We start from the raw sequence: 14,262 nt of genomic DNA, 5'->3' as shown, positions 1-14,262 counted from the left end.
CATAGCGTTTCAATATCCAGCACGAGGTGATGTGTACTACTACCTACTACAAAGGTAGACCAAGAAACTATTAGTTCGTGCCAGAAGTTGACGGATGAGAAAAACGTTGTCGGAAGCCGAATGTGAAAGCCTAGTACTAGGAAAAACAAAGAGGGCCTGGCATAAGTAAGCAAGAGCAGCAAACATATGAAAAAAAAAAATCGCCGCTGCAAACCTCCGCTGGCTCGTGGAAGGTGAGTTGGCATACTGACCAGCCCACTTTGAGTTTCCCTACTTTACCGGACTTGTTAGCGCCCATCACAGGTAACGACAATTTGTTTCATTTAATGCATAGCTTCCCAAACCTTTTTTTGCGACCCCTCAACCATTTGCGGACGCACTTCTGTTGTTCTACGATAGACGCGGTGATGACAGACTAAGGGGTCATGAGAGTCAAGTTTGGGAAACGATTCAGATCCCGTTGTGATCCACTAGCCTCTGCCCAGCAACTCCTTTCCCCACCTCCGCGTGGTACCGGCCGGAAACTACGAGCAACCTTAGGGAAGATCGGGTAACCCCGATGGGAAATTTGGTCGTAGGCTGACAGGGAAGGGAGGTTTGCTTTTGCAAACCTGAAACATCTGTTATACAGGAGGAGCGGCTCACAAAAGCATCTATCTGATCCCAATGTTAGGGGCGGTTGAATAACGTCCGAGTGTCAGGGAAGGACTTTAAGCTTAACTGTGCATTATGGTCCTCCAGAAAGTAGGGGGTTGGTGTCAAGTCCTACGACCCAGCCGTAAAAAACCTTTGTAACGGAAAATCAGCAACAGAATAATACGAACCGAGACCAACAGCAACGACCCCAGCTAACAAAAAGCACTTGCGATTGGAAACTCGGTACGTGGAACTGCCGAACTAAACTTCATTGGGAGCACCCGCATACTCGCCGATCTACTGAAGGGCCGCGGGTTCGGCATCGTTGCGCTGCATGAGGTGTGTTGGACAGGATCCACATGCAGAGGCGCGTGATCGGTTGGTGGCCGCTCGACGAAAGAATGTGCAAGTTGAGGATCAAGAACCGATTCTTCAACATCTGCATAATACACGTGCGCAGCCCACACTCCGGAAGCACTGATGATGACAAGGACGCATTAAATGCGCAACTCGTACGCGAGCACGACCGCTGCCCAAGCCACGACGTCAAGATCATCATAGGAAATCTAAACGCTCAGGTAGGCCAGGAGGAGGAACTCAGACCTACGATTGGTAAGTTCAGCGCCCATCAACAGACGAACCAAAACGGCTTACGACTCATTGATTTCGCCGCCTCCAAAAATATAGCCATACGTAGCACCTTTTTCCAACACAGCCTTCCTTATCGTTACACTTGGAGATCACCACAGCAGACGGAATCGCAAATCTACCACGTTCTAATTGACGGACGACACTTCTCGACGTCAAGACCTATCGTGGCGCTAACATTAACTACGAACAGTACCTAGTGATGGTTAAACTGCGCCCAAAACTCTCCGTCATCAACAATGTACGGTACCGACGACCGGCACGGTACAACCTAGTGCGATTAAAACAACCGGATGTCGCCTTGGCATACGCGCAGAATTTCGAGGCCGCGTTGTCAGACGAGGGCGAGCTCGATGAGGCCCCTCTAGAGAACTGCTGGAGTACACGGAAAGCAGCCATCAACGACCCAGCCGAGAGTATCATCGGGTACGTGAAATGGAATCGACCGAACGAATAGTTCGACGAAGAGTGCAGAACGGTTTTAGAGGAGAAGAATGCAGCGCGAGCGGTCATGCTGCAGCAAGGGACCCAACAGAACGTGGAACTTTACAATCAGAAGCGGAAACAGCAGACCCGACTCCTTCGGGAGAAAAAGCGCCACCTGGAAGAAGCGGAGTGCGAAGAAATGGAGCTGCTGTACCGTTCCCAAGAAACACGGATCTTCCATCAGAAGCTCAACGCATCCCGCAACGGCTTCATGTCGCTAGCCGAAATATGCAGTGATAAGGACGGAGGCCTCTCAACGGATGGACGTGAGGTGATCGAAAGGTGGAAGCAGCACTTCGATGAGCACCTGAATGGCACGGGAGACCACGGCAGCGGAGGAAACGACGACAGCGGAGGATGGAAATGAACCAACTCCCATGCTTAGGGATGTTAAGGATGCCATTTATCAGCTCAAAACCAACAAAGCAGCTGGTAAGGATGGCATCGCAGCTGAATTCATCAAGATGGGCCCAGAAAAGTTGGCCACCTCTCAGCACCGGTTGATAGTCAAGATCTTGGAAACCGAACAGCTACCGGAGGAGTGGAAGGAAGGTTTAATCTGCCCAATTCACAAGAAAGGCAATCATTTGGAATGTGAGAACTTCAGAGCGATCACTATTCTGAATGCTGCCCACAAAGTGCTATCCCATACCATCTTCCGTCGTGGGTCACTTTAAACGAATGTGGGAAGTTATCAGGCCGGTTTCATCGACGGCCAGTCGACAACGGATCAGATCTTCACCGTACAGCAAATCCTCCAGGAATACTGTGAATACCAGGTCCCAACGCATCACCTGTTAATCGACTTCCAAGCGGCATACGACAGTATCAACCGCACAGAACTATGGAGAATCATGGATGAAAACGGCTTTCCTTGGAAGCTGACTAGACTGATTAAAGCAACTGTGCACTTTAGATTTGTTTTTTTTTGTTTGTATTTATGTGTATTTTAACTTATGCTAATTCTACACTTTTTAGATTTGTTGCGAGCAAGCGGGAGCTGCCGGAATGCAGTCTAACTTCACACTGTGACGTTACTATGAGTAACGACGACGCGGGTGGCTGAGATTGACCATGCCTACTGGGATCAGTTGATGTGCCGTGAGTCGTTGTCCACGGTTCAATATGCCAACATGAATCTACTGTCACACAGCAATGATGGACGGTGTTCAAAGCTGCGTAAGGGTTCTGGGTGAACTATCCAGTTCATTCGAATTCCGCCGGGAACTGCGTTAAGGTGACGGATTCTGATGCCTACTCTTCAACATCGCTCTGGAAGGTGTGATGCGATGAGCCGGGCTCAATTTGGAATGCTGGCAGAGCTGTACACCCGCCTGAAGCGCGAAGCAGCAAAGGTCGGACTCTTGATGAATGCCTCAAAAACAAAGTACATGCTGGTAGGCGGAACCGAACACGACCGGATCCGTCTGGGTAGTAATGTTACGATAGACGGGAACACCTTCGAGGTGTTGGAGGAATTTGTCTTCCTCGGATCCTTATTGACGGCTGACAACAATGTGAGTCGTGAAATTCAAAGGCGCATCATCAGCGGAAGTCGGGCCTACTACGGGCTCCAGAAGAAGCTGCGGTCTAAAAAGATTCACCCACGCACCAAATGCACCATGTATAAAACGCTAAAAAGACCGGTAGCCCTCTACGGACACAAGACATGGAACATGTTCGAGGAGGACCTGCAAGCACTCGGAGTTTTCGCGCGACGCCGGTTTAGGACGATCTTCAGCGGTGTGTAGGAGAACGGTGTAAGGCGGAAAAGGATGGAACACGAGCTCGCTGCATTTTACGGCGAACCCAGCATCCAGAAGATGGCCAAAGTCGGAAGGATACGGTGGACAGGGCATGTTGCAAGAATACCGGATAACAACCCTGCATAGCTGGTGTTTGCTACTGATCCGGTTGGCACAAAAAGGCGTGGAGCGCAGAGAGCACGATAGACGGACTAGGTGGAGCGTGAACTTCGAGAGCATTGGGCGCGACCGAGGATGGAGAGCGGCAGCCATAAACCGAGTATTGTGGCGTACTATTGTTGATAATGTCTTGTCTTAAAAGTGATGTTGAGCAAATAAATGTAGGGGGTTGTGGGGCAAGATGGCCATATGGGGCAAGATGGCCACCCTGTCTTTTAAGCATTAATTCGCAACACAAAAATATTTTCTGCATGGGTTGTGATTATAAACAATGCTTTATGTTTATTATGTGCGAAAAAGTTACTATTAGTTTAAAAAATCTGCTATAAAATAGTGTTTGAAGTTTGAGTGTTCAAAAGCAGTGTTTTCTTACAGTATCAGGTCATCTGATTTTAAGGATTAGTAATGAAATAACATCGTTTTAAAAATTATTTTTAATTTTTAATGGTGTCTATATGTGACTGTTGTTCAGCCTCGACAATAAAATTTCAATGTTTTAAATTAATTATGTTATATAAAAAATGATAAACATATCGTAATCATTCGGGGCAAGATGGCCACCTGTGGTAAGGCCTATGTCGCCATCCAAAAATCAATCTAAAGCAGCCTTAAAACTGTTAATGATGTTTAGAGATATTGCAAAACAACAGAAAATTGCTTTTCATATTAGTTGAAGCTGTTAAAATTAATAACGATGGAGATGATACCTCAGAAATACTTTGAAGTTATTTGCTGTTGAACGGTGATTGGTTTCATTGAATATTTTGGCACAGGGATGGAAAATCGTAGCTAAAACCGCTATAAGGGTTCGTTACAAGACGTTGAATTACAGTATAATGCATGAAAAGAGTAGTAATGTATCTAAATCGTTTCGAGAAAAACAAGTTTGCTGAAAAAATAGACCAAATCATAGTACATTTCCAAATAAATTTCGATCAATTTTATTTCAAACATTATCATAAAGAAAATGGTGGCAAATACCACACCATCTGTAGGCAATGCGTTGCGGATGATGCGACCTTGGTTTATTGAACGTTGCTTAGGGATTAAAACATACTAACTGTAACAATTTAGCTCTGTGGCCGTCTTGCCCCGATGGGGTGGCCATCTTGCCCCATATGGCAAAAATTCTATGTCGAAAGTAACATTTTTCAAATGAATTTATTTTGCAATGGTAGTGCAAAATAAAATGCATTTTTGTGTTAATAAGATAGAAAAGACATGAAACAAAGGGAATGACTGTTAAATAGCCATATTCTAATGAAAGTATATGCTCCCAAGGCGCCTAAGCTTAGGGTGGCCATCTTGCCCCACAACCCCCTATGTATCAGTTCATGGAGACGCATGGTTGTTTACTGTTCTGAAACCACTTATGCTGTACATACAATCCCCTGCAATATCACATCGTGCCTCGTTACGCCAATGCAATGATTAGAGGCACTTCGTATTGATCAGCTGCCACATGTACACTTGTTGTATACGGATTACAGACACACGTACACGGTGATGGTGGTCGTCGGAAAACCATCCCAGGAATGTGTGCGGTTCGATTGCAGATATTTTTAGATAGCGACATTTTAACCATCCTTCTTTCTTCGATGAGTAGTTGCTCCGCTCTCCGTCTGCCGTCTGTTGTAGAGCCGCACGCATATAGAGGATTGATGATGATTGCGATGAGTTGAGTAGGTGGATGGGTGGATCCTCCGATCGCTTTATTTTCGTATCGTGATTGATCGGGTCGGGGTCGGGGGTGGTAGCGAGAGGTCGCTCAGGCTGTTCGCGAGGGGGCTGGTCGTCGACGGGAAGGCAGGCAGGCCAACCAATTTAAATAAGTCAGTGAAGGTATGCACGGCGAGAGACGGCAACGGCGAAGGTGCGATGGAAAAACGGTAAAAGAATGAGAATAGAGTAGTGGAAGCGCGTGTAAGGCAAAGAATCGAAAAATAGTGAGCGGATAAAAATTAATTTAATGAATGGTCCGTCTGCACGGGATGCGAGACGGGAATGACCCGGCGGCAGTCAGCAGGGAGCGGGTTGGAGCCGAAGTGAATGTACACACGATGAACCAGTCTACACAGGCTCCCTGGCACTGAGACTGGTGCGGTCGGTGGTGCGCTGTGTGTAGTTTTGTGGTACGAACGTGTTGACTGAGAAGAGAAAACAACCTTGAACTTTTCATTAGGTTTATTTTTATACCCGTTTTCTTTTATTCGTTAGCTTTTCTGGGCGTATTTTTATAGTAAAATCGATTAAATAATACTCCGACGCGACCGACGACGCTGTGGATGGGGCGATGATCCTGTGCTGAAGCTTGTGTATACATAAATTATTGCATATTTTTGCACGAAGATATGTAGAAAATTGGAAGGGAAGCATGTGGAAACAGCACGTATGAACGAACATAACTGTTTTATATTGAAGGTCGTGCTGGATGGTGAATATCAATAATTGGGTGTTCGTTTTTCATAATCATCTTATAAAATCGCTTTAGTTAGACAGTCTTTTGTGAATTATTTGTAACTAAATCAGATACACATAATATAGGTACATACATGGTTTTACATAGCCCTAAATAGAAGTCAGTTCAGCGATTCGAGATCTATAGTGAAATACAAATCTGGTGTCGAATTTTACACTCAATAATCTCAAATTCTACTTCTACCATTCGCAGCAAAATGCATAAAAAGGGTGCCCGACAGACCATTATTATAAAATATAAAAATGGCCATCAATATAATTCAGGGCATAATCCTGTATCCATTCTGCACCTCTGGGCCAAAGCTCATAAGTCATCAAAATGTTACTTGGGTGTCTTTATACGTCAGGGTTTTTTTTATGCGTTTCCTCCAAGAGTTCATACTGGGCATCTTCCAGGAGTTTATTCTAGGAATTCTCCAGCAGTTGCTTCTGGGAGTTATCTTGGGAGTTGCCTCTGCAAATCATCCAGAAGTTTCTTCTGGGAGCCCTCTTGTTGTTCACTACATACATCTTCCTGGAGTTGCTTCTGGTAATCTTCCAGAAGTTCATCCTGAAAATCCTCAAGGACTTCCTTGTGGGAATCCTGCAGAAATTCCATCTAGAAATCCTGCAGGAGCATTCTAGGAGTTCCTTGTGACAAACCTTCAGGATTTATGTGATTCTTTTAGGTATGTCTTCTAGGAATCTTTCAGGAGTTGCTGGAGGCATTGCTAGATCGGATTTCTAGATCACAGACTATTTTTTTTTATAGTTTTCATAAAAAAAGTCATAGTTACCAAAGACGTTACGACAAATCTTTTCTTGTTTACCTGTATGAAGCATTATGACGCTGAATCATAGAACCATGCCACAGAGTCATAGAACTATGCCGCTGAGTTAAATAACCAAAAACAGTGGCATGAAAAAATGCAACAAAACCCATTCCAATTGGCTGTACAGTTAAAAATGCACAGTTAAAAATGTGTGGAGCGGACCTGGTGTGATGGTTAGAACACTTGACTATCACGCCGAGGACCTGGGATCGAATCCCACTCCCGACAAACTCACAAAATGTGGGTTCTTCCTACGGAAGGAAAGTAAAGGGTGGGTCCCGAGATGAACTAGCCTAGGGCTAAAAATCTCGTTAATACAGATAAAAAAAAACTTAAAAATGTCACATCATATCGCCTGTAACAAAAGGACCCCGGCATATCTTACAAATTCTCCATCAGTTTTTAAATTTCCAGCTTGCTCTCAGTATGAAGCTTGCGTTGAACATTCCATACAAGAAATTGTTTAATGTAAAACTCAGTCAAATTGCATAGAAATTTATATGTCGAATTTGTTTACGTCGGGTGTAATTTTCAGAATTTTTTGCTGTGTGTATTTCGTAGTAAAACAAAGTATTCTTTAAATTAGAAAATAATATTGTCTTATAAGTCTAAACTAATTATTTTTTTAGAACTGTGGAGTGCTGGGGCCCGTGGCGTTGTGATCACACGTACAATTCATAAGTGGATGGTCATGGGTTCGATCCCAGCCTCGGCACTTCCAATTTTTCGTCAGTTGCTTTAACCCCCCCCCCCCCCCCCTCCACCCCCCGCAAGCGGCTGACACCTGAGTCTATGCTCTAACGGACCCGGAAACTTGGATATCGACAAACGGCAACTCATAATGAACCCCCAATCGGACTGGAAATGGAACAAGAGCCACACAGCAACATCGTGCTCATCATTCTTCCATGGACAGGATTGAAAAAGTGAGTTCGACAGACTCACAAAAATGTGAGTTCTTCTTTCGGAAGGAAAGTAAAGCGTGGGTCCCGAAATGAACTAGCCTAGGGCTAAAAATCTCGTTAATACTGATAAAAAAAAACGACATAAATGAGGCTTATGATTTCATAAATTTTCGTCATGTTACTGCAGTACATGCGCCATGGTATTAGGTAACGATAAGTACGAGTTCCAGGGGTCTCCAGTTAGCCTAGTGGTTAAGGCAATGGATCGCCAATCCGGAGACGGCGGGTTCGATTCCCGTTCCGGTCGGGAAAATTTTCTCGACTCCCTGGGCATTGAGTATCATTGTACTTGCCACACAATGTACAAAATTCATGCAATGGCAGGCAAAGAAAGCCCTTCAATTAATAACTGTGGAAGTGCTCAAAGAACACTAAGTTGAATCGAGCCAGGCCAAGTCCCAGTGGGGACGTTGAGTTCCAAGAATAAGGCTTATGAATACATAATTTTTTGTCATGGTAGAGTACATGCGGCATGATTTCATGCCGCAAATTTAAATTTGTTATTGTTAGCTCTAAATATATAAAACGTAACGTGAAGTTGTGTTACGGCAAACCTCGTCATGATATCATGCCGATTTTGTATGGTGTATTTCTTTAACATAAAAACACCCTTTTATCGCTCAATCATGACGCATTTTGCAAGTTTCGGGTGCCGGATTTTTTTACCCGTGATATTGTGGCGCATATGTATTTTATGCCATCATGAGTGGTTACTTCTCATTCATTCATGAGTACATTGCCTCAAGATCAATGTTTAACAATAAAGGGAGAAATTTTGATGAAACTTTGAGTGTTGACAAAAACGGAATAACATGTTGATGAAGCCGGACAGTGGCAAATACGGAACAAACCTGTAATTATATTTTTTTCTCCAATTCCCAAAATTTCTGCTGATCTTCGGAAGAACAAATAATATCCAAAAAAGCACCAAACAAATAACCCGATCTTTCACCAGAATGATTTTTTTTAACTGAACCATTCAGGAGCTCTTTTATTAACTGGTGACACTTAATTTAAATATCAAATCATGTTATAACTTAACCTAACATTGTATTTTCAAACGCACAAGTCACACATAATCAAACATCAGATTGTGCTGTTATTCAATCCAAATTGACGTCGTTTCAAAACTCCTTAAAACAAACCTTTAGCACAAAGTATAATATGATTGATTGAGATAAAAAAAAACTGTACCATCGAGAATGTATATATTATACTATTGGTTAATATAAACTTTTCTAAAAGGTTGCTCGTCAAATATTGAGCACACAAAGCACCTGACAAATATTCCGCCAAACAAGCCTAAACCAACACAACGTGAACCATGGCAATCTTAGATGATTAATGTATTACAAAGGCAAATATTTGGCCATGTTGAATGGACTTTTGACATCTATAGATAAAAATATAAAGGGTGAGTCGTTAATTATTGTGCCACCCTACCTTCAACTGCTTCGCAAATTGTCTACAGTTAACGAAATGAAACTAAATTTTTACAGTAGTTTAGTATATGTATGTAATTCAACTTTTTGGTATAGGTTCAAATTTAAAATGCGTTTTAATGAAATTCACGACATTTTCAATTAACGACCTCCGTGTGGACATGTTCAGGCTCCACTTGAAACAAATAATTAAAGCTCTCTGGTTTGTTTATGCGCATCGTGCCTGGTTTTCACCCAGCTCCAAGCTTATGTTTCACTGACAACCATTCCTGAAACCTATTGACGAACATTAAGATGATCCGATAATGAATAATCATTAATTGTTCCAAGGCGCGATACCATGATTTTAGATTTTAGCATGTGATTGTACAACATCTTCTTTAGAACTGGTAATTAAATGTATTCTATATCGACCGGAATCTCACTGATAACTGCTCAATTCATTATATGTAAACAATAGACTATAAGGAGAAACTGTGCAAAATTTGGTTGATTTTGGTGAAGTAGGAAAAAAGTTACGTTAGTTTGAAAATGGAACAATAATTATCGACTCACCCTTTAGGATATTGTCGACTCAATTTTAAAATTCATTTCCCTGGTTTTATGGATTACTTTTCTGATTGTTTCAGATCATGTAAATTAAAGCTCAGTGAAGATTGTGTATTTTTCGAAAGCTGTGTATGTTGTCAATTAAGAGTAGATCAATTTGTTACAATAAAAAAGTGAAACGCAAAAAAAAAAAACAAAAAAAAAACATTTTTTTTTTGTAGAAATTGATTTTATAGTTCATGTTGTGCAAATCGATAGCTTTTTAAATGTCATATCTTCTCAATTACTGAAACTTGCACGCTGAAAAAAATCTTAAATTAAAGTCCTTATCCGTTCCACAAAATTCTATAAATTTCTAATGTATCTTAACAATCACATACACAAAGGTACACTAAAAGTGCATCAACTTACCTTTGCTGTTTGGGATGCGGTCGGGCAAACTCAGCCACTGACATATCGACCATGTTGGGTCCTAGCAACGGCAGGCCAGCAGCCGACAGCGGGAGCTGGCCTAGCAACGAGGGCGCCGCCGCACCTGGAAACGGATGGGGATAAACCCGACCGGATCCTAGGTTCTCCACGGCTGAAAGCATTGGCCGTATTTTGTCAGATTGATGATACAGCGCCGAGGCTCCCGACCGACGGGCGGTGTTGTCTTCGATGGTCGTCGAAAACAAATCTGCTGCTGATATTCTTTCACTGATAAATCGTTGATGTCTTCCATACAAACTCTCGTGCACAGATATCGGACCGAACCCGAAAAAAAAGAAAATTCTTCCACTTCTTTTCACTTCACGGTTACCACCAAACAAACCATCGACATCATCCAGCGAGAGCTCGTTATGGCTTCTTCGTTTTCTTCTTGCTGCCGGTTGTTGCTATCAGCTCTCGTCGGGCTGAACTCACTTCCATCCACATTCGAATCCATTAAAAATCAATTCTATTGACGTAATTCTATCGAAAAATCTGTTTTTTCTCTCCTCACTTCCACACGGGGCTTCGCAGCTTTCGCTCCTGCGGTTTGTTATTTCATACGAATATACGATATGCCGAGCGCGCGATATTCACGACCGACGATCACAGTAGCCGTAGGATAGGCATGTACGTAGACGTAGGTATGTCGCGTCGCTACACCTCAACGCTTGCTTCGTTCGACGTCTCGTGACCGGTTGTTGCACAAATGCCCAGCAAGTGCTTTTATTCTGCTATATAGGAATGCCGCGATTCTAAGTTGATTCTGACCAACCGACCGACCGTAGAGATTGCCTGGGTCTGCCCCGATCGGACACATACAGGCTACTGTTGTTTCATCGCTCTCTGGGACCGGCTCGAACCGTGGTGATGAGGTGTGTTGTATCGCCGCCGCCGCCGCTGAAATAAACAAGAGAACGGACGAGAAATACTATAAATAATACGGACATTTTTCAAATATCTAGTGTACACAGATGTTTTCGCCGCGTTCAGTTGGGAACTGGGTCTGGCATTGGGGGTGTAGTAGAAAATATTTGTTAGTGTATCTTGGCTTCTGAATGGGAACAACTGTGGTGAATGAGATCTGAATGAAAGATTAGCCATCGGAACCACACATGTTACAGCGCGCGTCATTAAGCGCGAGATGTATGTACACCTCGTCCTTTTTTTACGTCCATGCTTGGCTGTGCGACAAAAAATTCTACCGCCAAGACAATGAACAAACTCAACATTTTTATATTTTTTCAAGCATCTTCGTGATTAGGAGAAGTGTACAAAAATATAAAAATGTCTATTTTGATTATTATTGTGGCAGTAGAATTTTATTTCGCTAAGCCAATAGTGGACGTAAAATAAGGTTTAGGTGTACAAACAACGGTGACGACGCCGCGTTCGATACGATACGATTTGCATCTCAATACATATAGCTTCAGAGAGATAATTCATATTTTTTCGCGATAAAAACGGTTTAGTGATTCAGAAATATGCAAATAATCCGTTTTGAGGTTCTCGATGTTCTCTGACATGATTGATTTTTCGGTCCCTTCCATCTTTTTCTTCCCTGCTATCTAGAATGTTTTCTATGAGCACTTCTCTGCCAATGACCATTTTACATATGTAACTATACCGTGCGGTAGTCACGAAGATGAATAGGTAATTCTCGCTGAGACCGGCCCACTATTTACACCTTGTCTTCAAAAATGTTTAAGGTGCCGATTTTCTGAAAGCCCTCGCCTAAAAAGTAAGAAAAATGCATTTGGTTACTCAAATTGATGGACCCCCCGTTAGTTAGAGCCACAACAATTTTTGCAGACCCCTCGATTTTGGTCAAATGGTGGCTCACTAAAACCGTTATAACTCGAAAGTTTCACCGAAAACCACCTCAAAACGAAATGTTGTTGAAAAGAGGAGAGATAGAGCTACTATTTACAATAATAAAAAGTTGGGTCGGCCATATTGATTTTGGCCGCCATCTTGGATTTTTATACAAAAACATTTTTTTCACCATGAGGGCAACCGCCGATTTAAGAAATTTTTGCATCAATTGAAAGCTGGGACATTTATACATAGCATATCAAAAAATTAGAGATGTCTTTTTCTTCTTTTAAAAGTTATCTACAGTTTTGTAAATTGAGCCACGTTTTCTCCATACATTTGCATGCGCACCGGCAAAGACATGCAACAGCATCCGAGTTTACGCCTGCATGTATACACAAAGGCGCGTGCCGCAAAATTTGGCCAAATCGGAGGTTCGTTTCCGTTTTGACTGTTTCTCAATGATGCGGGCATTGTTTTTATAACTTTTTTAGTGTTTTGAAAAGCTTAAACCTTCAACTTTCCATTAGTGGGTTCAGAATTTTAATTCTTGTTTGTTAACACTGCGAAAAAACGCTGCAATTATGTAAACGGTCGGCACCGGGCCCAGTGCGCAAAAGTGGCATGATTTACGAAACGGCAGATAACTTTTGAAAGAAGAAAAAGACATCTCTAATTTTTTGATATGTTATGTATAAATGTCCCAGCTTTCAATTGATTCAAAAATTTCTTAAATCGGCGGTTGCCCTCATGGTGAAAAAAATGTTTTTGTATAAAAATCCAAGATGGCGGCCAAAATCAATATGGCCGACCCAACTTTTTATTATTGTAGATAGTAGCTCTATCTCTGCTCTTTTCAACAACATTTCGTTTTGAGGTGGTTTTCGGTGAAACTTTCGAGTTATAACGGTTTTAGTGAGCCTCCATTTGACCAAAATCGAGGGGTCTGCAAAAATTGTTGTGGCACTAACTAACGGGGGGTCCATCAATTTGAGTAACCAAATGCATTTTTCTTACTTTTTAGGCGAGGGCTTTCAGAAAATCGGCACCTTAAACATTTTTGAAGACAAGGTGTAAATAGTGCGACGGTCTCAGCGAGAATTACCCAATACTCTATTTAAGGAAGTCTGACAAATTTTCGTTACGAAACGGTCCTGGACCGACCGGGGAATCGATCCTATAACCCTCGGCATGGTCTTGCTGGATACACACGTGTTTACTGCTCTGGCCCTGAAGGCCCATTTTTCATGCATTACATAAAACGTGCATCGGAGACACAACGTTTTTATTTGGCAACTTCTGCTAATATGGGATGGATCTCAGCTCAACAATGGCAGTTTCTAAAACCTTTCATGAAGGTTGGACCATTAGTCAGAAATTTTATCAGATTAAATGTGATTGAGATGTAAATATCTCCCCAGCGTGAATGTGATTTTGATAGATAGTATGACAAACTGATTCAAAAGTGACCGCACCATTTGTAAGTATATGAATCGGTTAAATTGACCACAATTCATGAATGATTCAATTGAACAACACAGTGATTCATTAAAAGATGTAAATAAATAACGAAACCAGACTTCAAGAACATAAATCTGAATCACTACCAGCTGGTGACCGTTCGATCAACATTTTAGTGTGATTCGATGTTTAAATAAAGGTTGCATTTGCGGCGTAAAAGTGTTAGTACAACCTACTGTTACTAAACTATTGAATTTTTCGGAACATGGTATCCTTGGTGGTAATTGTAGGAAAAGCCCTAAAATTTTCCCGAACATCACATTGTAATAATAAGCTTCTGAGCTGAGTTATAGACAAATAAGTCAAACGATTGCCAGGTGAGTGAAAACATCCTTGATTTTTTTTTGTTCTGAATACAAGTTGACTTACATTTTGATTGATGCTACACGAAAGCCATGAAAGGCTTTTCTTGAGACCTATTATGACAGTTTTTGAGTCAGATTGGTGAACGTTGAGACATTGGTGAGTATATATGACAATCTCCTTAAATTTTAGCAAAATTTGTATTTTTTTT

At 42.0% G+C, this 14,262-nt stretch overlaps 1 protein-coding gene across 4 annotated transcripts in view; it reads right to left on the bottom strand.

Moving 5' to 3' along the window:
* Nucleotides 1–14,262, bottom strand: part of LOC109431456 (ataxin-1) — a 142,487-nt gene that overhangs the window by 18,016 nt on the left and 110,209 nt on the right. For all 4 annotated transcript variants that reach the window (XM_062845710.1, XM_062845709.1, XM_062845712.1 and 1 more), the window contains one exon: nt 10,353–11,312. In XM_062845710.1, the coding sequence (XP_062701694.1) occupies nt 10,353–10,534 (182 nt within the window). In that variant the 5' untranslated portion in view covers nt 10,535–11,312. The remainder of the gene's footprint in view (nt 1–10,352; nt 11,313–14,262) is intronic.

The sequence above is a fragment of the Aedes albopictus genome, chromosome 1 (assembly GCF_035046485.1).
Source record: "Aedes albopictus strain Foshan chromosome 1, AalbF5, whole genome shotgun sequence".
Taxonomy (NCBI): Eukaryota; Metazoa; Arthropoda; class Insecta; order Diptera; family Culicidae; genus Aedes; species Aedes albopictus.
This window is presented reverse-complemented; position numbering and strand designations above follow the sequence as displayed.